Source organism: Pristis pectinata, chromosome 35, assembly GCF_009764475.1.
Source record: "Pristis pectinata isolate sPriPec2 chromosome 35, sPriPec2.1.pri, whole genome shotgun sequence".
Lineage (NCBI taxonomy): Eukaryota > Metazoa > Chordata > Chondrichthyes > Rhinopristiformes > Pristidae > Pristis > Pristis pectinata.
Window position 1 is genome coordinate 6,896,964 of NC_067439.1, and position 26,680 is coordinate 6,923,643.

At 45.5% G+C, this 26,680-nt stretch overlaps 1 protein-coding gene across 1 annotated transcript in view; it reads right to left on the reverse strand.

The window, feature by feature from the left end:
• prkd2 (protein kinase D2) overlaps positions 1-26,680 on the reverse strand; it is an 84,392-nt gene that overhangs the window by 40,228 nt on the left and 17,484 nt on the right. Inside the window, exon 2 of the mRNA XM_052044299.1 lies at positions 1,624-1,762. Coding sequence (XP_051900259.1) covers positions 1,624-1,762 — 139 coding nt within the window. The remainder of the gene's footprint in view (positions 1-1,623; positions 1,763-26,680) is intronic.

Below are 26,680 nucleotides of genomic sequence, written 5' to 3' on the forward strand. Positions count from 1 at the left end.
AACGGTCCATGAACCCAAGAACACTACCTCATTATTCCTTTTTTTGTGCACTATTTATTTATTTTGTAATTTATAATAACTTTATGTCTTTGCACTGTACTGCTGCTGCAAAACAACAAATTTCACATCATATAAGTCAGCAATAATAAACCTGATTCTGACAAGGTGGTGGAGAATGCAAATGGCTTGCTTGCCTTCATCAGATGGAGCACAGAGTACAAGAATTGGGACATCACGTTACGGCTGTACAAGACGTAGGTGACACCACACTTGGAATATTGTGTGTAGTTCTGGTCGCCACACTATAGGAAGGGTGTGACTAAGCTAGAGAGGGTGCAGATTCACAAGATCTTGCTGGGGCTGGATGGATTTGGTTATAAAGAGAGATTGGAAAGGCTGAAACTTTGGGTGGGGGGTGATTTTATAGAGGTTTATAAAATCATAAGGTGGATGGTCACACACTTTTTCCCCAGGGTAAGGGAGTCTAAAACTAGAGGGCAGAAGTTTAAAGTGAGAGGGGAAAGATTTAGTGGACCTCTGGGGCAACTTTTTCACACAGAGGGTGGTGGGTATAGGGATCGAGCTGCCAGACAAAATGGTAGAGGCAGGTACAATTACAACGTTTAAAAGACATTTAGACAGGTTCATGGATAGGAAGAGGTTTTAAGAGGGATATGGGCCAAACACAGGCAAATGGGAGTAGCTCAGGAAGGCACCTTGGTCAGCTTTCTCTTTGCTCTGTTAGCATTCCTGAATGCAATAATTGTGGCTCAGTTGACATTCCTCGTACTCCAAGAGTCAGAAGGTCATTGGTTCAATAGAGCCTTATCCAATCAAGCAGTTACTTGGTACTGAGGGTGTGCTGGACTGTCAAAAGGGAGCATTTTCCAGAGGTGACATTAAACTAAGACCCTGTCCTCTCTTTTCGTAGTTGTGGGATCTTGCTGAACGCAAAATGGCTGCCACGTTTCCAACGTTCTCTCTAGTTCATTGGCTGCAAGGTATCCCGAGATGGTTGATGGTGCTACAGAAACAAATCGTTTTGACTTGCATCCATGTACAACATACCAGGTCAGCCTGAAAGCTGGTGGTAATGGGAGCTTGATGCTTCCACTGTTTGGATTCCTTCAATGCTCGTTCCTGGAACCCAGACCCAACCAAACAAGCTGAAGTGTGCAGAGTGCAATGAGCAAAGTGCAAGGCAGAGGAAGCAAAGACTTCCTGCTGCAAAGACTTCTGCAGCGGAAAGGTTCACCCCAAACACAGCTTCAAATTGTTTGGGTAAGAAAAGAAAGACAGAATGTGTGGTACAGCAGTCAGTGCCGCATTCATCCTCTCCGATAAAGGGAGGTGTCAGGGTGAGAGAGAAAGAGAGAGGGTGAGAGAGAAAGAGAGAGAAAAGTGAGAGGAAGGGATACAAAAACGAAAAGGAAGCTTGTGCAGTGAATTGCTGATCTTAGGACCCAGGCAGCAGAAGGCTGACTGCTGGTGATGGAAGTCTGGGGTAGTGATGGAAGTCTGGGGTAGTGATGGAAGTCTGGGGTGGTGATGGAACCAGATTTGAGACAAAGGTCACAGCAGCAGAAGCAGAGAATTCAAGACAAAGCAGCGACCATCACTTACCTGACAAGACGACTTCGATTAGGTCACCTTCCTGGATGTCGCTCTCCGATTTCACCAGCTCGAGGATGTTGTCGCAATTCACATTGTGCCTGAACAGGAGGATGTTGTCGTACAGCCCGTAAAAGCCACATTCTGGGAACTGAGGGCAGACAGAGGCATCAGGGTGGTTATACAAAGCATTGGAGTCTTTCCACAGCACAGTCCCTTCCAATGTACTGGGCAGGATCCTGGCAACTGAGATCCACCAGTACTGTTATCCCAGTGTTATACAGCGACAGACCCATCCCCACATACTGTAGCCCAGTGTTATACAGTGACAGACCCATCCCCACTAGTACTATACCCCAGTGTTATACAGCAACAGACCCATCCCCACCAGTACTGTACCAGTGTTATACAGCGACAGACCCATCCTCACCAGTACCATACCCCAGTGTTATACAGCAACAGACCTGACCCCACCAGTACGGTACCCGAGTTATACAGCGACAGACCTGTCCCCACCAGTACTGTACCAGTGTTATACAGTGACAGACCCATCCCCACCAGTACTGTACCCCGGTTATACAGCGACAGACCTGTACCTACCAGTACTGTATGTTATAAAGCAACAGACCCATCCCCACCAGTACTGTACCCCAATGTTATACAGCGACAGACCCGTTCCCACTAGTACTGTACCCCAGTGTTATACAGTGACAGACCCGTCCCCACCAGTACTGTACCAGTGTTATACAGCGACAGACCCGTCCCCACCAGTACTGTACCCCAGTGTTATACAGCGACAGACTCATCCCCACCAGTACTGTACCCCAGTGTTATACAGTGACAGACCCGTCCCCACCAGTACTGTACCCATGTTATACAGTGACAGACCCGTCCCCACCAGTACTGTACCCGTTATACAGCGACAGACCCGTCCCCACCAGTACTGTACCCCAGTTATACAGCGACAGACCTATCCCCACCAGTACTGTACCCCAGTGTTATACAGCGACAGACCTATCCCCACCAGTACTGTACCCGTGTTATACAGTGACAGACCCATCCCCACCACTGTACCTGTGTTATACAGCAACAGTCTCATCCCCACCAGTACTGTATCCCAGTGTTATACAGTGACAGACCAGTCCTCACCAGTACTGTATCCCAGTGTTATACAGCGACAGACTCATCCCCACCAGCACTGTACCCCAGTGTTATACAGCAACAGGCCCATCCCCACCAGCACTGTACCCCAGTGTTATACAGCGACAGACCCATCCCCACCAGCACTGTACCCCAGTGTTATACAGCGACAGACCCATCCCCACCAGTACTGCACCCCAGTGTTATACAGTGACAGACCCATCCCCACCAGTACTATACCCCAGTTATACAGCGACAGACCTGTCCCCACCAGTACTGTACCCGTGTTATAAAGCAACAGTCTCATCCCCACCAGTACTATACCCCAGTTACACAGCGACAGACCCATCCCCACCAGTACTGTACCCCAGTGTTATACAGCGACAGACCCATCCCCACCAGTACTGTACCAGTGTTACACAGTGACAGACTCGTCCCCACCAGTACTGTACCAGTGTTATACAGCGACAGACCCGTCCCCACCAGTACTGTACCAGTGTTATACAGCGACAGACTATCCCCACCAGTACTGTACCGCAATGTTATACAGCGACAGACCCGTCCCCACCAGTACTGTACCCGTGTTATATAGTGACAGACCTGTCCCCACCAGTACTGTACCCATGTTACACAGCAAGTCTCATCCCCACCAGTACTGTACCCCAGTGTTATACAGCGACAGACCCATCCCCACCAGTACTGTACCAGTGTTATACAGTGACAGACTCGTCCCCACCAGTACTGTACCAGTGTTATACAGCGACAGACCCGTCCCCACCAGTACTGTACCAGTGTTATACAGCGACAGACTATCCCCACCAGTACTGTACCGCAATGTTATACAGCGACAGACCCGTCCCCACCAGTACTGTACCTGTGTTATATAGTGACAGACCTGTCCCCACCAGTACTGTACCCATGTTACACAGCAAGTCTCATCCCCACCAGTACTGTATCCCAGTGTTATACAGTGACAGACCAGTCATGTACTGTACCCGTTATACAGTGACAGACCCATCCCCACCAGTACTGTACCAGTGTTATACAACGACAGACCCATCCCCACCAGTACTGTATCCCAGTGTTATACAGCGACAGACCAGTCCCCACCAGTACTGCACCAGTGTTATACAGCGACAGACTATCCCCACCAGTACTGTACCCCAATGTTATACAGCGACAGACCTGTTCCCACTAGTACTGTACCAGTGTTATACAGCGAGACCCATCCTCACCAGTACTGTATCCGTGTTATACAGTGACAGACCAATCCTCACGTACTGTACCCACGTTATACAGTGACAGACCCGTCCCCACCAGTACTGTACCAGTGTTATACAGCAACAGACTCATCCCCACCAGTACTGTATCCCAGTGTTATACAGTGACAGACCCATCCCCACCAGTACTGTACCAGTGTTATACAGCGACAGACTCATCCCCACCAGTACTGTATCCCAGTGTTATACAGTGACAGACTCATCCCCACCACTACTACTCCAGTGTTATACAGCAACAGACCAATCCTCGCCTGTACTGCACCCTTTCCCTCTCAAATGTGGCAAAGTACTTAACATTCAGAATCTTAGGCCAGTGCTTTAATTATGACAGAAACACAACGGCAAATGCTTTCAGCCCAGCCACGATTCTGCAGTTTTCAGGTGAGATGGGAGAAGTGAGAAAATCGGTCTTTCAGTGTTAGCAATGGTGGAGGAGGCAGAATTGTAAGGAATTAAAAAAAAAAGACCTATTCACAAGGAGGTTAAATTCCCCAAAATGAAAATCATGACATGTTTCCAAGACAGCAGCTCACAACAGAGAGAAACTTGCTGAGTCGCAGACTGATGTTCACGCTGCTCAAGGCCATTACCACCCTCTGCTACGACTGACAACCTTCCAGTCTCATTGGCTGCTTTATAATTTGTCTCACCTTTTTAAAAACTAAAAAGGTATGAAGCTGCATTTCTTGGTTTAATGTACCTACTGGGAGTGGGGGTGGTGTGAAGTACAGTGTCAACCTCTGATTCTTGTGCGCTGGAGTGGGGTTTGAACCCACAACCTATGACTTAGATCGTTACCCACTGAGTCATGACTGACATCAACTTACGCAGTTTCATCTGCTGAGAAATGCTGATTGCGCAGAGGGAAGTCTGCTAAAGGTAAGATAGGTACCTTGATACGAGCAAGATAAAAAATGCAAAGCAAAAACCTAGCGTCCACACAAGGCATTCCTTTCAGAGTCCCTCACTTGGCAACATTCTAAAGGTTAGACATTCCGTCATTTACCTCATTGGCAGATACAGGGCCCCATTCAACAATGGAATGTCAGTGATTGTAACACACAGATTAGAGCAAAGGGTGTTATGCAACACCAGTTAGACCACAGTTGTGGTACTGTGTACAGTCTGATAACATTGCAAAGATGTTGGAGGTGTACAATGGTGTTGCCAGGTATGGAAAACTATACAAGGAACGACTTGATAAACTAGGCTTATTTTCTTTGAAACAAGTGAAACTAAAAGGAGAATTTTGTCTAATGCTTCTGAGGGAATGTTGGAGACAAAAGCTCTCACATTTAAGTATCTAGATGAGCACTTGAATTGTCAACGCATTGTAGGTCAAGTGCTGGAAAATGGGATGAGTATTGATAGTTTGTTCTGTAACCCAGATGGGTTGACTGTTTCCTTTTGATTTTTGAGATTGAGGGGAGAATTAATTCAGGTGAATAAAACTATAAAGTGCGCCTAGGCAGAGCAAATAAGAAGCAGCTATTTCCCTTAAAGCAGTCAAAATAAAGGGACATAGATTTAAGGTAATTTGTAGAAGAGATTAGACTTCATTTTAAAGGTTGGGATCTCAAACTCCCAGCCTGAATGGATGGTGGAGACAAAAACTCTCAGTATTTGGATGTGTGCTGTAAGAGCCAAGTCCTGTGGGGCTGTGGACCTAGTCCTTGAAGGTAGAATTTGGCTGTGTAGCTCTTCTTCAAATCAGCACTGATCAGTGAGCTGGCTCCTTCTGAGTCCTAAAAATCACGGAATATTTAAATCACTAATCCCCCAGGATTGTCCTGGGGCCTCAGAATTGGATTCACCCCCAGGAATCTGGTGACTAAAGTTTTAGTCAGAGAGTTATATGGCAGAGAAACAAGGCCTTTGGCCCATGCCAGACATCAACTACCCATTGACATTAATCCCATTCACCAGCACTTGGGCCACAGCTTTCTCAGCCTCGGCGGTTCAAGTGCTTGTCTAGATGCTTCACAATTGTTGTGAGGGTCTGCCTCCAACGCCCCTTCAAAAAGGGATTAAACAAAGTTCTACTATTTTCCATTGAACACTTGTTTGTTAGTTACAAGAATAATGGAGATTAGTGAAACAGCCTTTATTCCATCTAATAATCTAAAGGGATTTAAACATGTTGTCCTTCTTAGTTGGGTAGAGATAGGTAGAGCCGTTGGGAGACGGACAATGGTGGAGTGTGCGGGTTGGGCCATTTCATCATCCACCACTGAGACTTCCTGGCGTACGCCCAAGCAGAGTTGGCAGCCTTGTTTCCCCACAGGTCCAGCCCAGCTGCTGGCTTCACTGCTGGTGTAGTGTTGAGCTGTTCGGGCCCCAAATGTCTGCCAGCTGGACATCTGATCCTTGCTGCAGTGACAGATCGCAGTTTTGGCAGCTGTCAGGAGAAACCCCTGGGTTAGGGAAGGGAAGCCGAGACAGTGGGTCTGAAACCTGTTGGCCATCCATCGGCCCCTACTGGGGAGCAGAGGAATGAAATTCTGCTCCAGTGCATCCTCCACTACACAAAGCTTCACTCACAAGCTCATGATTTGGAGAAGGTTAAAATGCACGCATCAAGAATACAGGTTACAACTTACTTTATTCCCTCTGCAGCATTTGGGTACCTAACCCTAACTGGCACTTTAACACAGTAACCATATTGTTGGAGGCACCATCATTCAAGGAAGACATTAAACCAAGATCCCACATGCCTGCTGAGGTGGATAATCCCATAACATTCTCTGCCAAAGGTCAGGGAGTTCTCCTGATGTCCTGCCCAATATTCAATCCACCAGAGCGTCAGCTATGGTTCAACATCCAATGTATTGGTATTGATTTGTTATTGTCACATATACCGAGGTACAGTGAAAAACTTCGTTTTGCATGCCATAGAACATAACAACACACTACAGGCCCTTCGGCCCACGATGTTGTGCCGGCATTTCATCCTGCTCTGAGATCTATCTAACCCTTCCCTCCCACGTAGCCCTCCATTTTTCTATCATTCGTGTGTCTATCCAAGAGTCTCTTAAATGTTTCTGCCCCCCACCACCTCTGCCGGCAGTGTGTTCCACACACCCACCACTGTGTAAAGAAACTTACCTCTGACATCCCCCTTATACCTTCCTCCAATCACCTTAAAATTATGCCCCCTAGTGTTAGCCATTTTCGCCCTGGGAAAAAAGTCTCTGACTGTCCACTCGATCTGTGCCTCCTATCATCTTATGCACCTCTATCAAATCACCTCTCGTCCTCCTTCCATCCAAAGAGAAACTCCCTAGCTCACTCAACCTATCCTCATGTATGCCCATCCTCTATATACCATCCATGCAGATTATTTCAAAATGCAAGTACATTGAGGTACAAGGGAAAAGCATAAACGGAATGCTGAATATAGTGTTATAGTTACAGAGAAAGTGCAGTGCAGGCAGGCAGGCAATAAGGTGCAAGGGTAAGCCTGAGTGCAAGTATTGAGATCAGTACGGTTAGTAAGGGAGACAGAGGTGGGTGCGCGGCACTGTTGAAGGTACTGACCTTTGACTGAGAAATTAAGCAGACACAAGGGATCCTATGCCATTACTTCAAAGAAGAGCAGGGAGGTTTCCTCAGTGCTCTATAAGCCAATATTTACCTCAACCAGCCTAAGTAAAATCAATAATCTGTTCATTACCTCATTGCTATTTGTGGAACCTTGCTGTGCACACTTTGGCTGCTTCAATGCACATACCACAACAATGACCACATTCTCTTGGTGGTAAAGCACTGTAGGACATCCTCAGGTAATGAATAACCCCCAAAAAAATGCACAACTCTAATGTACAGCAGCTTTTATTGAGGACTTCCCAAAGGATCAATCATTCCCTGGCGTAACACTGAGAAACTACAAAAATATTCTGGAGTCCTGCCTTTCTCTCTGAAATGCCAAGAGTCATGATGGTAGCAGTAAAGCAAGTCACACTGCCAGTTACCTGTGGAAGTTGCCAACTCCCAGCACACCTAGAAATACCATTCCTTTCACAAACAGGTCAATCAACAAAACATGCCTTTGACAATGACATTTAAGTAGGAGCCTGGTGTTGAAGTGACTGAGCCTCGCACACTATTGTCAACCTTCAACATTTATCCAGATCGCTAAAGGAAAGTTGATCTTCATCAAGATAGCTTCATTATTTTTACCCAGTTCAGCTACAATTCAAATTTGACTAAAGCTCCCTCTGCACTGGCCCAGAAATAGAACTGAGCCTCTAAAGCACCCCAACCAGATGGTAAAATATCACAAGGTGCTTCAGAGTGCAATAACACACTGAGCCATCAAATTTAATTGCACTTCCTTCACTGTTGCCATGTCTAAACTCTGGAATTCCTTCCAGCACCAGCTGTTCAAGTGGTGACTCACTGTCAGCCCCTTAAGGACAATTATGGATGGGGAACAAATTCTGGCCTTGGCAGCAATGGCCAGATCCTGAAAAATGAATAAAACTAATATCCAAGCTGGCTCTCAAAGGCACTGTTCAAAACCTTTCTTTAGGCCAAAGATGGGTTAGAGGGGTTGCAAGGAGGGTCAAGGTACAGTCTCTGGAGAAATTATGGACAGATTCTTCCCAATTTTCTTGGGGTGCTGGTCGAGGAGGTCTCAGAGTTGTCCAGAGTACAAGATGGCAGAGGGAAGAGCTTTAACCCAGCACTGCCAACCACACTTTAAGCCCTGGTTTCTGGTACATCACCTCTCACAGTAGCAGACAGCTTATTTTCAACCCAGGATAAACAGCAAAAGGAAGGTCTGGGGTACTCCCAGACTGGAAGGATATCAAACTCATGCCCAAGCTCTTTAGCACACATTCTATGGGACCAGACTACTTCCTAACTCTGCTACTGAAGAACTGCACTCCGGAGTTAGCTGTGCCCCTTGCCAAGCTTTTCTAGTGCACTTATAACACCATCATCTCCCCAACAATAGGGAGAATTGGAGCATCTATGGAATGAATTGGACAGTCAACGTTTCAGGTCAAGACCCTTCATCTGGACTAACCCGCTAAGTTCCTCCAGCTTTTTGTGTGTTGCTCCGGATGCCAACATCTTCGGTCTCTTGTGTCTCCAGTAGGAAGAATTGGACAGTTCTGTCCCATTCACAAGATGTAGACAAATCTAATTTGGCTAAATTATTGCCCAGTCTACCCAAAATCCTTGGCGGTGATGGTAGTGTTCACAATGCCACTAATGATCTGCTTACCAAGGCCAGGTTGGACTTTCATAGGACCACGGGGCTCCAGACATCACCAGATCCTTAGTCCAAACATGGACCAAAGAGCTAGAATGCAGAGGAGAGTTGAGACTGACTCACCTTGACAGCACAGGGCTATTTGACTGGGTACGCCATCAACGAGCTCTGGATTACTGAAATCAATGGACAAAAACAAAATTTCTGATGGCTGGAGTTATACATTTGAAGATGAACACAGAACACTACAGCACAGTACAGGCTCTTTGGCCCACGATGTTGTGCCGACATTTTATCCTGCTCCAAAATCTAACCCTTCCCTCCCACATAGCCCTCCATTTTTCTATCATTCATGTATCTCTCTTAAATGTCCCTAATGTATCTGCCGCCCCCACAACCTCTACAAGCAGTGCGTTCCACACACCCACCACTCTCTGTAAAAAAAAACTTACCCTTGACATCCCCTTATGCCTTCCTCCAATCACCTTAAAATTATGCCCCCTCGTGTTAACCATTGTTGCCCTGGGAAAAAGTCTCTGACTGTCCACTTGATCTATGCCTCTTATCATCTTGTACACCTCTATCAAGTCACTTCTCATTCTCGTTCTCTAGGAGAAAAGCCCTAGCTCACTCAACCCATCCTCATGAGACATGCTCTCCAGTCCAGGGAGCGTCCTGGTAAATCTCCCCTGCACCCTCTCTGAAGCTTCTACATCCTTCCTATGATGAGGCGGCCAGAACTGAACGCAATTCTCCAAGTGTGGGCTGACCAGAGATCTAACCAGTGGTCCAATCACAGAGGTTAAAGATTTAATAGGAACTTGAGAGGCAACTTTTTTTCTCCCCCCACACACAGAGGGTGGTGTAAGCTTCCAGCTGAAGTGGTTGAGGCAGATACAATAACAACTTTTAAAAGACAGTTGGACAGGTACATGGATAGGAAAGGTTAGAAGGTTATGGGCCAAAAGTGGGCAAATGGGACTAGCTTGGATGGGCATCTTGGTTGGCATGGATGAGTTGGGCCAAAGGGCCTGTTTCCATGCTGTATTACCCGATGTCTCTATCCTAGAAAGAAAAATGATTGTGGGTCAATCATCCCCCCTCAAGAGTTCCTCAGGATCTAAGGCCTAACCACTTTCAGCCGATTCATTTAAGACCTTTGCAAGTTGGGACATTTGTTGATGAATGCACATTTTTCAACACCATTCAGAGCTCCTCAGCAAATGAAGCAACCCACACTTGCATGCAGCAAGACAACACTCAGGCATGGGCTGATAAGTGGGATGTAACATCTGCGCTACAAACCATAACCGTCTGACACTTGCCCTCAACAATCAGTTGTGTTATCGTTGCAGAATGCCCAACCATCAATATCCTGGGTCATCAGTGTGAAATTTAGACACTGTGGCTACGAGAGTAGGACGGAGGCTCGGTATCTCGTGAAGAGTTACTCCCTCCCTGACACCACGAGGACCTCAACTATCTGCGAGGCACAAGTCAAGAGAGTGATGGAAGACTCTCCACTTGCATGGTGAATGGAGTTCCAACAATACTCAAGATGATCCAACACCACCCAAGATAAAGCAGCCCACTTTTTCACACCCCATTCACCACCCTAAACTTGTGTTCCTCCATCACAGCACAATGTGTGTGATCTACAAAATGCACCGCAGTTACTCGGCTTTCTGGCTAACTGCACCTTCCAAACTTGCTATTTCTACCACGAGGGAAGACAAAGGCAGCAGGCCACCACCTGCATGTTCCCCACTAAGCCACAAACCATCCTGACTTTTAAATATGTAATTGGTGTTGGTTTATTATTGTCACACATACCGAGATACAGTGAAAAGCTTTGTTTTGCGTGCCAGCCAGTGTTGTGAAACAGACTCGAGGTCTCAGAGGCAAGGACTCTGAACACAGTCTTGGAGATAAGTGATTTATTTACAAAAGACAAACACGGGGAAAGGGTAACGGGAACAACACACACACACACACACGTACAATTTATAGCAAGCGTGGGGAAAAAAAAAATCACAACAGGGGTAGAATACACGCAACAAACTGGGTACAGACAATCAAGGAAAAACAATACGATACCCGCCACCCCTTGACTCAGTGCAGGCACAGCTCTGTGCTACACCGTCAGAGGTTTAATCAAATTCAGCCAAAACGTGGCAGCTTTCTGCTATCGGGTGAATATCATAGATCCAATGCCACTACGAAGCAAGAGAAGGGGTGTGATGGACCAGTATGTTCCTCAATCAACATCAACTAAAAATAGGTGACAAAGTCCCAATCATATTGATGTTTGTGGCAGCTTTTTCTGGCAACTTGGCTGCCACATTTTCTATATTTTTCTTTACAAGGGTTACACTTCAAAAGTAATTCAATGGCTCCAAAAGCTCGGAGTTATCTACTGGTTGTCAAAGGTGCTATAGAAATGTAATTTTTTTCTTAAATAGGTAATGACTGGGTGGGATACAGGTTCATTCCATCTTCAAATCCATCCACCTATGGATAGGAGGGGTTTAAAGCAAAACAAAGGCAAATGGGACTAGCTTGGTGGGCACCATGGTCAGCATGGACCAGTTGGGCCGAAGGGCCTGTTTCCATGCTCTATGACTCTAAATGCTATCAGCACTTTAAAGGAATTGTGAAGTGTGGACATCCCAGAGAGACTTGCTCTCAAAGGATGGCATAATCCACACTTTCTGGTGATCTGTGCATATACAAAGAGGTCAGGAACAACTTTCCAAATGGGTCAAGTAATCCCCTTCCCTAACCCTGGGGCACCTCTGCCAGTCAATGAAACCCCAGCAAGATGGGCAGGGAGGGTAAACTAACCCCTTCCTGGACTCACGCCAAGCACCAGGGTATCAAATCAGCCTTGCCAACCTCCGCAGATGGACCCTGGGCACGGCGAGTAGAGTCACAAATGCAGAAACTGCTTTCCAAGACAAGGGAAATTAAACCAACTGCAGATGAACATCGGCACAGAACCGCAAGCGGGGGCTGAATAGGCAGTCACGAAACCACACTTCTTCGTCAGAAACCACCAGATTCAGCAAGGAAGCTAAACCAAAAGTGAGATAAAGAGGGCATCTTTGCAGCAAGTTGTGCAACCATGTTCAAACCTGACAAAACCCCACACCCCACCCTCTTCAAGTGTCAATACCTCAAACATCTAACTTCTTGGGATCAATAGAGTCCCACTCTGACCTTAACTAACTTGTCTCACTCCCATCAACTCAAAGTCAGAAAGTTGTAGGTTCAGATCTCACGGAGGCACCTCCATTAGGTTGACACAACCTCTTGCAGCTAATGGTGCTGTCTTTTGGTCAGACATTGAACAGGAAATCACATCTGGCCTCTTAAGTGATTGCAGAAGATGTGATTAAGGAGTGTCAGGATACGCTGCCCAATATTAACCACTGAACTACATCTGGTCATTGGTAGGCTGGCATTCACGAGGAGGACTGTGTGCAGATTGGCTGTTGCATTCCTTACATTAAACTCCGCTTAAGGATAGACATTGAAGGACAAATGCCCAGCAAGGAGGAGATCACACCTGTCTTGCTTTAAATCAATAATTGTTCAATAACAACTACAGATTCTCTGGAAAAGCCAATCACCCAACCCCACTCCTCCCCACCATCCCACTGCCACTCCCACCCCCACCACCCCACTGCCGCTCCCACCCCCCCTCCCAACAATCGCTTAGCCGCAAAAGGAAGTGGGTGTCTGACCCAGCTTATTAAACTTCCTTTCATTCTGACAGATCAGTTTCCTACCATCAGTAACTTCCCCCTACCAACCAGAGAGTGGGGTGGGGTGGGGTGGGGTGGGGTGGGGTGGGGGTGGAAGGAAAAAGGAGGAAGGAAAGGGAGTGGCACTGCCATGTGATGCATCACATGAATCTGGCTTTGAACCCAAGGTGCCGGGTTTTTGCCTGTGTCATTCACAGTCTGTGACACGGGCAATGCTTTGCCCGACTCAAGTGGGCAGAGTAAGGTTCAGCCAGGATACCCACCTGTCCCCCTTCATTTTCAATGAGCGCAAGGTACTTTCACCCATGAATAAACACTTGCACTTTCATTACACGCTCACCACCTCAGGATGTCCAGATACATTCTAAAAGGAAAAGGGGGTTTCTCAAGAATGGTTGCTGCTGTCTTACTGTCGAAAACTTAAAATCGACCTACTTACACATAGCCAGATCCCACAAAAAGCATAATCTGTTCCTGAGTGATGCTAAATCAACAAACATTGGCCAGCTTACTGGGGAGAGCTCCCCGATTTTTCCTTGATCTTTTACATCAACCTTAGCGAACCAGCATGGACCAGATGGGCCAAAGGGTCTCTTCTGTGCTGTTATAGCTTTATGATAGATGAGGCCTTGGTGTAACCTCTCATTGGAAGACAGTGCAGCCTTTCTTCAGTATAGTACAGGGCAAGAGAACCATTCTATAATGCAGTATGTCAGATGTAACATTGCTCTGCGGATAACAATCATTCCCTTTTAAGGATTGTTTCATGTGAAGGCGGCCACGGTAAGAATGTCAGCTGGAACCATAACCTCGTTCAGAAATAAAGTATCCTCACAATCATTCAAATCAGCAACTATTTCCTGTACCTCAGAGAATGAATGAAGGAGATACTGAGATATATTAGACATGGAGTTCAACCCAGAAAAGTGTGAAGTGATACACTTCAGGAGATTGAATTTGAAGGCAGAATTTGAGGGCAGGACTCTAAGCACTGTGGAGGAACAGAGGGATCTTGGGCTCCACGTCCATAGATCCCTCAAGTTTGCCTCGCACGTTGATAGGGTTGTTAAGAAGGCATATGGTGTGTTGACCTTCATTAGTCGGGGTATTGAGTTCAAGAGCCGTGAGGTAATGTTGCAGCTCTATAGAACTCTGGTTGGACCACACTTGGAGTATTGTGTTCAGTTCTGGTTGCCTCATTATAGGAGGGATGTGGAAGCTTTAGAGAGGATGCAGAGGAGATTTACCAGGATGTTGCCTGGATTGGAGACCATGTCTTATGAGGATAGGGCTTTTCTCTTTGGAGCGAAGGAGTATGAGAGGTGACTTGATAGAGGTGTACAAGATAAGAGGCATAGATCGAGTGGACAGTCAGAGACTTTTTCCCAGGGCGAAAATGGCTAACACGAGGGGGTATAATTTTATGGTGATTGGAGGAAGATACAAGGGGGAGGTAATTTTGTTTTTTAAACACAGAGAATGGTGGGTGTGTGGAACACACTACCGGCAGAGGTTGTGGGGGCAGATACATTAGGGACATTTAAGAGACTCTTAGATAGACACATGAATGATAAAGAAATGGAGGGCTATGTGGGAGGGAAGGGTTAGATAGATCTTAGAGAAGGATAAAATGTTGCCACAATATCATTGGCCAAAGGGCCTATACTGTGCTGTAATGTTCTATTACATGCTCAAATGTTTCAAGTGGGACTTAAACCCATAACCTTCTAGCCTGGAAGTGAGAATGTCACCTACTGATCAACAACAGACCCACTAAATGACACCAGACTGTAGACCCCCCCTCAAGGACAAAGAGACCCAGAAACCCCTCCCTCAGGACACAGAAACCCTTAGCCCCTCACCCAAGTTCCAAAGAATGGCAAAACATAGCCAAAAATTGAAGCCAGTCTTCACCACTTGGCCTACTTTTTATTGATGCAAAGCAAAACTATTTTCTCACTGCCTCTGCAAGCTGTCAGTGAGGCTCCCTGGGAATGTTCACTATGCAGATATTGAACAGTTAGATGAACTTATTAGGAAATTCAATACAGCAGCGGTTGCAAACAGAGCCAGGATTCTGCTCAGAGCCTTCACAAAAATCAAAACATTCCCATGGTAGGTTGTTTCTTTATATGTATATAAAAAAAAATAAATCAAGCGTCCAAAAGGCATTGAGGGCCAAGGGAGGGAATTCCAGAGCTTTGGACCTGCTAATGGAAAGCATTATGACTGGTTGCATCATGGCCTAGTACGGGAAATGCACAGGAACACAGGCTACAGAGAGTGGTGGACTCAGCCTGTTCCATCATGGGTACAGCTCTCCCCACTGTCGAGCTCGGGAGAGCAGCACCTTTGATGGAACTAGCTGAGTCCAATCAGAGACGATGCCTCAGGAAGGTGCCATCCATTATTAAGGATCTCTTCTCATTGCTACAATCAGGCAGGAGGTACAGGAGCCTGAAGTCCCACACCTCAAGATTCAACAACAGCTTCTTCCCCACTGCCATCAGGTTCTTGAACCAACCTGAAGAACCCTAATTCTACCTTGGACTATGTCTAACTCAACTTGCACGAGTGTCGTTATGTTTATTTTTCCTTATTTGGTCGTGTATGTATAATTTATGTAATTTATGTTTGTAATGTACTGTGCTGCAAAAAGCTCATTTTCATGGCATTTATACCCTGGGTATGTATGCCCATGACAATAAACTTGAAGGCAGAGAATGCACAAGTACTGTCAGGATTAAGCACCCACCAACCAGATACAGAACTGTCACAACGGTCTCAAGTGAAACAGAACCCAGCTAATCTGCCCCAGCCAGTGAAAGTCCCCTCCAACACTTCCCCTCTACTTCACTTATGAAACAGCTACATTTATATATAAAACATAGAACCGTGCAGCACAGGAGCAGGCCCTTCGGCCCACAATGGCTGCGCTGAACGTGATGCCAAAGTAAACTAATTCTCTTCTGTCTGCATCTCTCTCGATTCCCTGCATATTCATCTAACAGCCTCTTAAATGCCACTATTGTATCTGCTTCCACCATTACCCCTGGCAGCCTGTTCCAGGCACCCACCACTCAGTGTAAAAAAATTTACCGCACACATCTCCTTTAAACTTTTCCCCTCTCAATTTAAATGCATGCCCTTTCGTATTTGACATTTCTACATTGGGGAAAAGATTTAACTGTTTATCCTATCTATACCTCTCATAATTTTATAAATTTCTATCAGGTCTCCTCTCAGGCTCTGACGCTCCAGAGAAAACAACCCAAGTTTGTCTGACCTCTCCTTGTAGCACATACCCTCTAATCCAGACAGCGTCATGGTAAACTTCTTCTGCACCCTTTCCAAAGCCTCCACATCCTTCCTGTAATGGGGCGACCAGAACAGCACACAAGTGCAGCCTAACCAAAGTTTTGTACAGTTGCAACACGACTTCCTTAAATCTTATACTTAATGCCCTGACCAATGAAGGCAAGCATGCCTTTCGCCTTCTTTGCCACCCTATGCAGAGAGTAGTGTACTCAGCCCAATACATCCCTCCCCAACCACCGGAAGTATCTACAGGAGGCAATGCCTCAGGAAGGCAACATCTACCATTTGGGCCATGCCATCTTCTTGCAGCTACCATCAGGCAGGAGGTACAGAAGCCCGAAGTTCCACACCACTAGAACAGCTACGTTCCTTCAACCATTTGGTTCTTCAACCAACTGGAAAAACCCTAATCACTACAGTTTAGCAACCACTTTGATCACTTTGCACTAAAATGGATTGTGTTCTTTCTTGTAAAAATTGTGTATAATTTATGTTTTTCTTGTGAATGCTGCTTATCTGATGCTATGTGCCTGTGACGCTGCTGCAAGTAAGTTTTTCATTTCACCTGTGCGTACGTGCGCTCATGCATACAACAATGAACTAGAGTTTGACTATCCACTTTCAGGGTAAAAAAAACCCTTTCACATCACTCTTAGGACACCCCAAAGAGCAAGCATCATTCCCTCTTCTGGACTGGAAGTTTGTGGGTCAAGTCCCAGTTGAACATCCCAAAGTATTTTACTGCTACTGAAGCACAAAGAAGTGTAGCAGCCAACTCGTGCACAGCAAGCTCCCACAAACAGCAGCGTGAAAATAACTAGATCAGTGTGTGAGAGTCAGGAAGTCATGTTGCAGCGGTATAAACTTTGGTGAGGCTGCACTCGGAGTATTGTGTGCAGTTCTGGTTGCTGCATTACAGGAAGGACGTGGAAACTTTGGAGAGTGTTCAGAAGAGGTTTACCAGGATGCCGCCTGGATTAGAGGGTATTAGCCATAAGGAGAGGTTAGATAAACTTGGGTTGCTTTCTCTGGAGCATTGGAGGTGGAGGGGAGACCTGATAGAAGTTTACAATATTATGAGAGGCATAAATAGGGTAGACAGTCAGAATCTTTGTCCCAGGGTAGAAGCGGTAGGTGACTGGAGAGCACAGCCAGGGTGGTGCTAGAAGCAGATACGATAGTAGCACTTTAAGAGGTTGTTTTAGATGGACACATGAATATGCAGGGAATTGAGGGAGATGGATCATGTGCAGGCAGAAAGCATTAGTTTAACTTGGCATCATGCTTGGCACAGACATGGTGGGCTGAAGGACCTGTTCCGGTGCTGTACTGTTCTATGTTCTATCGGTATCTAGTGACATTGCCTGCAGGATACACTTTGGTCAGAACACTGTGGTCTGACATTGTACCAGGAGATAAAATTATCTTTAACCAGGAGCATGCTTGGGCAACATGTAAAGTGGCAAGAGATGAGTAAATTAGACAATGTTAGTTAAGTATGATGGCCCAGGCACCTTTTCTGATGCATCATGGTGGCACAAGTGGGTTTTACATTGATGTTATTAGTGAGCTTTGGGTTAAGACACCCTCAAAGATAGCTGGTGACTAGTTTATTTACCCTGGATGGCACAGTAGTGCAGCCAGTGGAGTCACTGCCTCGTGGCTCCAGTGACCCCAGTTCCATCTTGACCCCTGACGTTGTCCGTGTGGAGTTTGCACGTTCTCCCTGTGACCACGTGGGTTTCCCCCTGGGAGCTCAGTTTCCAAAATGTGTGGATCGGTAGGTTAATTGGCTATCATAAATTGCCCCGAGTGTGTGGTGAGTGATAGAACCTGGAGTGGTGGTGACGGGAACATGGGGGAGAATAAAATGGGAGTCGTGTAGGACTGGTGTCAATAGGTGTTCACTGACCAGAACCCTAATCACTACAACTTAGCAACACTATGACCACTCTGCACCAAAATGGACTTTTTTTTTGTTTTAATTGTGTTCTTCCTTGTAAAAAAAATTGTGTATGTTTTTCTTGTGAATGCTGCTTATCTGATGCTATGTGCCTGTGATGCTGCTGCAAGTAAGTCTTTCATTGCACCTGTTCATACAGGTGCTTGTGTATATGACAATAAACTCAACTTTGACTCTGAGTACAGGTCAGGTGAGCTGAAAGTCCCATTTCCATGTCGTCTCTCTCTATAACTCTGGTGCCCATCTTAGTGAAGCCAGAAGGGTCACTGCCATTGCCCACAACTCATACCCTTGGGATCAATGTTTGGGATCCCACCAATTCCAATGTATAGCTTCAGTGTCCAACTGGACAGTTATAGCAGTGGATGGGACTCTTACTTTATAACAAGATCAGCATGGTTCAACTTTCACTTGAGACTTAAACACAATTTCGGCTGATACTCCAGTGCAGTGCTGTGGGAGAGCAGCACAGTTGGAGGTGCTGTCTTTTGGATCAAGTCCCAGGTCCAGTCATACACATGAATGCAAATGATTGTGCTACAGGCACTAGGGGAGGGGAGCGCAACCTGATACCCTGCCCAATCTTTACACCTCAACCAACAGCCCCAAACAATGGACCACAGGAAGACTGCAGATGCTGGAATCTGGAGCAACAAACTAGATGCTGGAGGAACTCAGCCGGTCGGGCAGCATCCATGGAGGGAGATGGAGAGTTAATGTTTCAGGTTGAGAGCCTCCATCTGGACTGGATGAAGGCTCTCGACCCGAAACGTCGACTGTCCATCTCCCTCCACAGATGCTGCCCGACCCGCTGAGTTCCTCCAGCATCTTGTTCGTTGTTCCTCTTATGAGGAGATTATCTAGTTGTTTTGTTACTTCTGGGAGCTAAATGTTATAAACACAGCTTGAACGTTGCAAGGGTTCAGTTTCATACTTGGCGTGGGAGACGGCACCCATATACGAAAACCTACCCTAGCAGCTTTTTTTTGAGCCTCGTCTGAACATTATAAACTGTTATTCAAACATAGAGGAAATCACAGCTGGGACTGATCAAATCCTTCCACAATACCTGCCCTACCAAGGAGCCAACTATGTACCTGGTGACTGAAAATAAGGCAAGTTCTGCATTAATGCCCAACATCAATACCTGCCTCCTGCCGACAGCAGGTAACCCAGCATGGGTCAGGTTGAGGCTGGGAACCTGGAGAATTTCCTGATGTTGAGAGCCTGAATGGGAGAACGCGACTGATACCACATTGACCACTTTTCCGGAAATCACTGCTCGACAATGTCTGACGGGAGAGATACTGAGCATAAAAGAACAACAAGAACTTGAATTTCAGGACCCAAAAAGTTCCTGCCCACTGTTGTATTCAGAATGCTGCCACTCCCTTGTAAAGGCTTCCTTGCTTCCACTGTGAACACCCTGCCTGTCCAGAGCTAACAGCCTTCAGTACAACTCCCCTGTCTGGGTGATGGAATGTAGATTATAAACACAACCTCCTGTGGTGACCTCCACAAACACATCCACCACTTCCCCCTTCTCAGAAAAACAGCAGCGAAAGTAAGAAGCCAGCAGATGTTACTCATCTTTACTAGTTAGATTTAACCCAGGCACTCCAATGTGTTCCTCTGAATCCCACTGCAATTCTGCAAACTGTCATACTTCCCAATTACAGGTCACCTTGGGTATAAAATTAAAAAAATCAAATGACACGGGCAATTTGTACCAGGCTACAGCACTTGTTTTACCCCATATCCAACTTGCCTGCAAGTTCAAGGAGTCTCAAACATGATGTTTCAAAGATGAAACAACAAAAAACTCAGTGCACTTACGACTCAGGAGGCCATTCAGCCCACTGTGTCTGTGCTGGTCAAAAAACGATCCCACCTAATCCCACCTTCCAACACTGAGTGCATGGGAGGGAAGATCTCATCGAAACCTATCGAATACTGAAAGGCCTGGAGAGAGTGGCCGTGGAGAGGATGTTTCTATTAGTGGGAGAGTCTAGGATCAGAAAAGCCTCAGAATAAAAGTGATAACCGTTTAAACCTCAGATGAGGAGGAATTTCTTCAGCCAGAGGGAGGTGAATCTGTGGAATTCATTGCCACAGATGGCTGTGGAGGCCAAGTCATTGGGGGTATTTAAGGCAGAGATTGATAGGTTCTTGATTGGCAAGGGGTTAAGGCTTACAGGGAGGAGGGAGGGAGAAATGGGTTGGGAAAACAAAAAAAAAATCAGCCATGACTGAATGGCAGAGCAGACTCAAAGGGCCGAATGGCCTAATTCTGCTCCTACGTCTTATGGCTCTCCATATCCAGGCACCATTTAAATGTAATGAGGGGTTCTGCTTCTCTCACCCTTTCAGGCAGAGCGCTTCAGTCACCTACTACCCCCTGGGTGAAAATATTTCTCATCTCTCTCCAAATCCTTCTACCAATTATTTGAAAATCTCTGCCCTTTGGTTTCTGAACCTTCAGCTAAAGGAGAATGGTCTTTTCTTTTCACCCAGGTGCCGCACAACTTAATGTACCTCAATTGAGTGTCCCTCAGCCTCCTAAGGAAAGCAACCTCAGCTACAATTTTCCAGTCCTGGCTACATCCTCGTGAAACTCCTCTATGTACTCTCCAGTGCAATCTCTCCTGTAATGTGGTGACCAGGGCTGAACATATTACTCAAGATGATGGAACTCAGTGGGTCAGGCAGCATCCATGAATGGAAATGGATAGTCAATGTTTTGGGTTGAGGCCCTTCATCCAGTCCACCTCTCTTGGGTCTCCATTGTACTCAAGCTGATGCAGGGTCTCAAACCAAAGAATCGACTGTCCCTTTGCCTCCACAGATGCTGCTCGGCCCACTGAGTACCTCCAGCAGTGTGTTTCATCACTTGAGCTGTGTTCTAACTTGCATTGCACTTCTAGCATAACTTGCCTGCTCTTATATTGTGCATCTCAGCTAATAAAGGAAAGCATTTCATGTCTTTCTAACCTTACTAACCTGTCCTGCTACCTTTAAGAATCAATGGACGCGCTCTCCAATGCCTGTTCATTCTCCCACACAGCTCAATGTCCTGCCACTTAACGGAGATGTCCTTGCCTTGTGGCACCTTCAAACTCGTGTTTCTCTGCATTAAATTCTATTTCTCATTTCTCTACCCAGCTGATCCCACCACCTATATCTCAGCGAGCTTTCCTCCTCACAGAGGGTGTTTGCATCATTTCAAACTTAGTTTTATTGAGACCCAAAGGTAGGGAGCACAATCAATCAAGTAGCAAGCCTTGAAGTTCATAGGCAGGCTGCTACCTTCTAGTCGAAAAGGTCAACCATTGCTTCCTGGCCCCAAGCCAATTTTATATTCAATTTTCCCCTCTCTTTTGGATCCTATTGGTTTTTATTTTGTTTTTAAACAAAAAAAAAATCACTGGAGGACTTCCACCCCTCTGGACCCACACCTCTCCAATACCACGATGGATTACAATATGCTCCTGGGATAGATGAGTCTAGTGAAAGGCAACACTGCAACAGTGCACTGCTCTCTTTTAATACGTGTGTACTCAAATGCTTTCCCTGAATCTTCAGACTCAATTGTGCACCAACGAGCTGGGATATCAATGTCTGACTCTTTGATCTGGATTGATAGAGCAAAGCTCAGCACCAGGAACCTCACGCTGGAACAGTCACACTGGAGGAGGCCACTCAGTCTCCCAAGTCTCTTGCCATTCAGTGGGATCATAATTGCTCTGTGATTGAAATCCACACATCTGTATATTTCCTCTACTTCCATCAACATCTGTGAACATCAAAAATCTATCAATATCAGGCTTAAAACTGACCCCTGGTATCAACTGCTGCTTGGGGAAAGAAACTGCAAAGTTCTCCCACTCTCTGCATGTAGAACTGTTACTGATATATGGTACTTATTGCATGGAATGATGTATTGAAAAAAAAGGTGTACAAGATAAGAGGCATAGATCGAGTGGACAGTCAGAGACTTCTTCCCAGTGCAACAACGGCTAACATGAGGGGACATAATTTTAAGGTGGTTGGAGGAAGGTATAAGGAGGATGTCAGGGGTACGTTTTTATTTGTTACACAGAGAGTGGTGGGTGCGTGGAACGCACTGCCGGCAGAGGTTGTGGGGTCAGATACATTAGGGACATCTAAGAGACTCTTAGATAGACACATGAATGATAGAAAAATAGGGGGCTATGTGGGAGGGAAGGGTTAGATAGATCTTACAGCAGGATAAAATGTCAGCACAACACTGTGGGCTGAAGGGCCTGTACTGTGCTGTATTGTTCTATGTTCTATATCTGTCTGGATGGCATGCAGATGGTTCCTTGTAATATCTAAGGTTTGATTAAACTGCATCCTTAACAAAAGTGCAGGGAATAAAGTCCTGGTTTGTGCAGTTTCTCCTAGTAATTCAACCCTGGGGAGCCGGTGTTTAATCTGGTAAATCTTGATGCACCTTAAAAGCAGAAGACTGCAAGTGCTGGTAATCTGAAGTGAAAGCAGAAGATGCTCAAAATACTCAGCAGGTCAGGCAGCATCTGTGGGGAGAGAAACAGTTAACTTCTCAGGTATCAGATCAGAAACCGAAGCATTAACTCTGCTTTTCTCCACAAAGATACTACTGGAGTAGTTAAGTATTTAAAGACAAGACAAGATTTCTTTATTAGCCACACGTACATCGAAAAGCACAGTGAAATGCATCTTTGCGTAGAGTGTTCTGGAGGCAGCCCGCAAGTGTCGCCACGCTTCTGGCACCAACATAGCACGCCCACAACTTCCTAACCCCTACATCTTTGGAATGTGGGAGGAAACCAGAGCACCTGGAGGAAACCCACGCAGACACGGGGAGGACATACAAACTCCTGACAGACAGCGGCTGGAATTGAACCCGGGTCGCTGGCGCTGTAATAGTGTCACGCTAACCGCTACACTACCATGCCTGTATTCTCTGGTTTTTAAATTAGCTCTTTAAATCTGCCCTTTGCATGGTGTGACCCCAGAACTGTTCACAGTGCCCAGTATGCTCTGACTGTGATGGACTTTGGTGCTTTCAATACAAAAGATCAGCAACTCACTTGTCTTCTTGTTTATATATTTTTTTTGTACAAGTCCATGTCATCTTAATGATTTTGGATCCCTTAAATTTGTAGACCTACTGCTTCTAATTTTTCACCATTTAGAAGGTTCTGTGTTTTATCTTTTTAGGGTGCATTTGCCAAAAATAAGATGCATTTGCCACAAACTCTGCTCAACCTAAAGATCTATTTTCTTCAGAGTTTAGAAGTATGAGGAGAGATGTTATTGAAACACAACAAGGAGGCAATGACAGGGTAGATGCTGAGATGTTTTCAGAGGAAGAACCTCGAATGAGATGACATAACCACAAGATTTGGTGTGGGGGGGGGGGGGTGGTCATTTAAAACTGAGGTGCGTTAAGGATTTCTTCTCTCAGAGGGTGGCAAGTCTCTGGAATTCTCTACCACGGATGGTTGTGGAGACTAGATCACGAGATATTTAAAAAGTAGAAGACCAAGGATTTGAGGGCTCTGGAGAATTGGCAGAGGAGATGAGGCCTGTGGCAGATCAGCCATGATCATATTGAATGGAGGGGCAGTCTGGAGGGGCCAAATGGTCTGCTCCTTTTTTTTAAGTTCTTATAGTTAAATAAATCTTTGTCAATTTGTTTTCATCTACACTGTCACCTATCTTATGTTATCAAAGAAAAATCTGGACATTTTTTTCTACATCTTATTCCAAGCTTTATTATAGGGAGTTGTAGATGCTCCACCAGATAAGAAAAATCATCAATTTGCTATTTGAAGACCTGTCAGTTATCCTCCCTCTGACTGCTGCCACTCAGGCAATTCCCTAACCAGTCAATTCCTCCCATTCCACAAGCTTCAAATTCTGCTGAACCTCTCATCAGCAGGGTTTAGACAAACGCCTTCCAGAACTCCATGTACAAAACATCCATAAATCTTTCCCTTTCCACTACTTAGTTTGCATGTTTGAAAAACTTTAGTTACCACTTCAAACCAAAAACGTGATTAATCTTTTCCAAATCCATTCTAATTTGGTATTCAATGCACTTTGTGGTGTAGTCCTCAGCAATAAATCACATTTTTTGTCTTTATAGAGTGTGGTTTGTGCAATAAAATCTCCTGAAGTGCTTCAAAGAAGTGCTTTCAGATACTGACCCACATTAAAAGCCAAATGACCCAGGGATGTGGTGGTTACATTACCAAACTAGCAGCCTGCCTTTTGAACCACTGATCCAGTGATGCACATCCCACCCCAACAGCTAGGAATTTCAAATTCAACTACAAATAAAATGTTAGTCTCAACAACAATAATCATGAAGTTAGCAACTGTTGTAAAAATTCATCTGGTTCACTAATATCCTTCAAAGAAAGAAATCTGCCATCTTATCGGTTTGGCCTTCATGTGACTCCAGATCCACCAAACATGGTCGACCCTTCACAGTTTCCTCAAAAGCAACCAGAGATGGACAATATATGCCAGTGATGTCCGCACCCCACAATAAACAAGTAGAGGTTTCAAAGAACACCTTAAAGGAGGACTGAGACATTTAGAGTGGGAAGTTCAGGGTTTTGTATTGGTAAATAAGTGGTATACAGAGATCAGAGGATTGAAGGATGAAGGTTTGAGGAATGAGGGATCTGACTAAAACAACCAGGCTTTTAAATGGATGAGGTTGCTGGACCAGGAGTTAACGTCGGTAATCAAATATAGGTGTGGACTAAGTGGGACTTGTCTTAGCCCTGATCAGTGCAGGTCCTACCCAGCCTGTACATATGAGCGAGTGTTTGGGATACTGGTGCGATGGATTTGCCGGCTGTTGCAGGCCTGCAGGCATCTTCTGCCAGGTGGGAACTTGGTTTGTGGCAATATCATCCATGGACTGTCTTTACCTCTCACTGCCTTGGTGAAGCAGCCAGTATAATCAAAGGCACCACCCACCCGGATCATTCGCTCTTCTCTTCTCACCCATCAGGCAGGAGCCTGAGGGCACATACCACCAGGCTCAAGGACATCTTTTACCCCACCGTGATAAGGTTATTGAATGGTTCCCTTATACGATGAGACGAACTCTTGACCTCACATTACCTCGTTGTGACTTTGCACCTTATTGTCGACCTGCAATGCACCTCCCTGTAGTTGTGACACTTTACTCTGTACTATTATTGTTTTACCCTGTACTAACTCGATGTAATTGCACTGTGTAATGAATTGACCTGTACGATCGGTATGCAAGACAAGTTTTTCCACTGTACCTTGGTACAAGCGACAATAATAAACCAGTTCCAATCTTGCAGAGAAACCCAAATGGTTGAGTTGAGTGCCCTGGTTTAACCATGTTGCTCTTGGATGGACAGTGTTTTTATTTAAATACATTACCGGGTGGTTGCATTTCTGACTTGCCAATCGTTCGGGTTACGAAATTTCTCAGGAAATAAACCCTGTTGTTTCCAGGGAAGAATGTTTAATTGGGATGCTGGAACAACTCCATAATGGGTCACAAGCTACTCAGAAGGAGCAGAAGTTAGTCAGAATCTATACAGAACGTAATTCCAAACCTTTAACTCAAAAACTGGAAGATGCTCTCACATAGACATAAAAGACCTCACTCCACTCCAGAGGGTTCTTAGTTCCTCCTGGCTATTATTTTAGTCAATCAACCGATAACCAGTCAATATGCTTCTGCTTCTTGTGGGATCTTGCTGTACTCGTCAGCAGCTGCATTTCAGAGCTAACTATAGTGCCTAGAGATTCAAAGTATTCTGGTGATTGGAAATCACAGATTGTGTGAAAATGCCATGTTAATTCCAACTGATGTAAGGGCTGTCATACATTAATGCTTTCAAATCCTCTGATGGAGTTCCATCTTTCAAAGTACTTTCTAAATAATGACCACTCATTCCTCACACTTTACTCTCATGGCCCAACGATTCCCAAACTTCCAACTTGCTAAAAATGGCTCTCAAAACCCTTATGGTCTCACCGATCCTTCCTCTGCAAACTCTGCTAGATTCACAAACCCTTTGAGATCCCCATGTTCCTCCAATTCTGGAGTGTCCATCAGCCTAATCGTTCCACAACTGGATATCACCTTCAGCTGCCGGGGTCCAGTTTCTGGAATGCCCCCCCTAAAAGGACCCTTGAAATGCCCTTTGTTGACCATATCCATGATCATTCTCGTAGCTCCTAGGGTGCCACATTTAGACAGACAACGATAGGATGAGAAGATGCTTTATAAATTTGAAGCATTTACTTCCCAATTCTTGCTCCACAGTCCTGAACACCTAGAAACTTTCCTTCACAAGTAGATGTGCAGGGCACA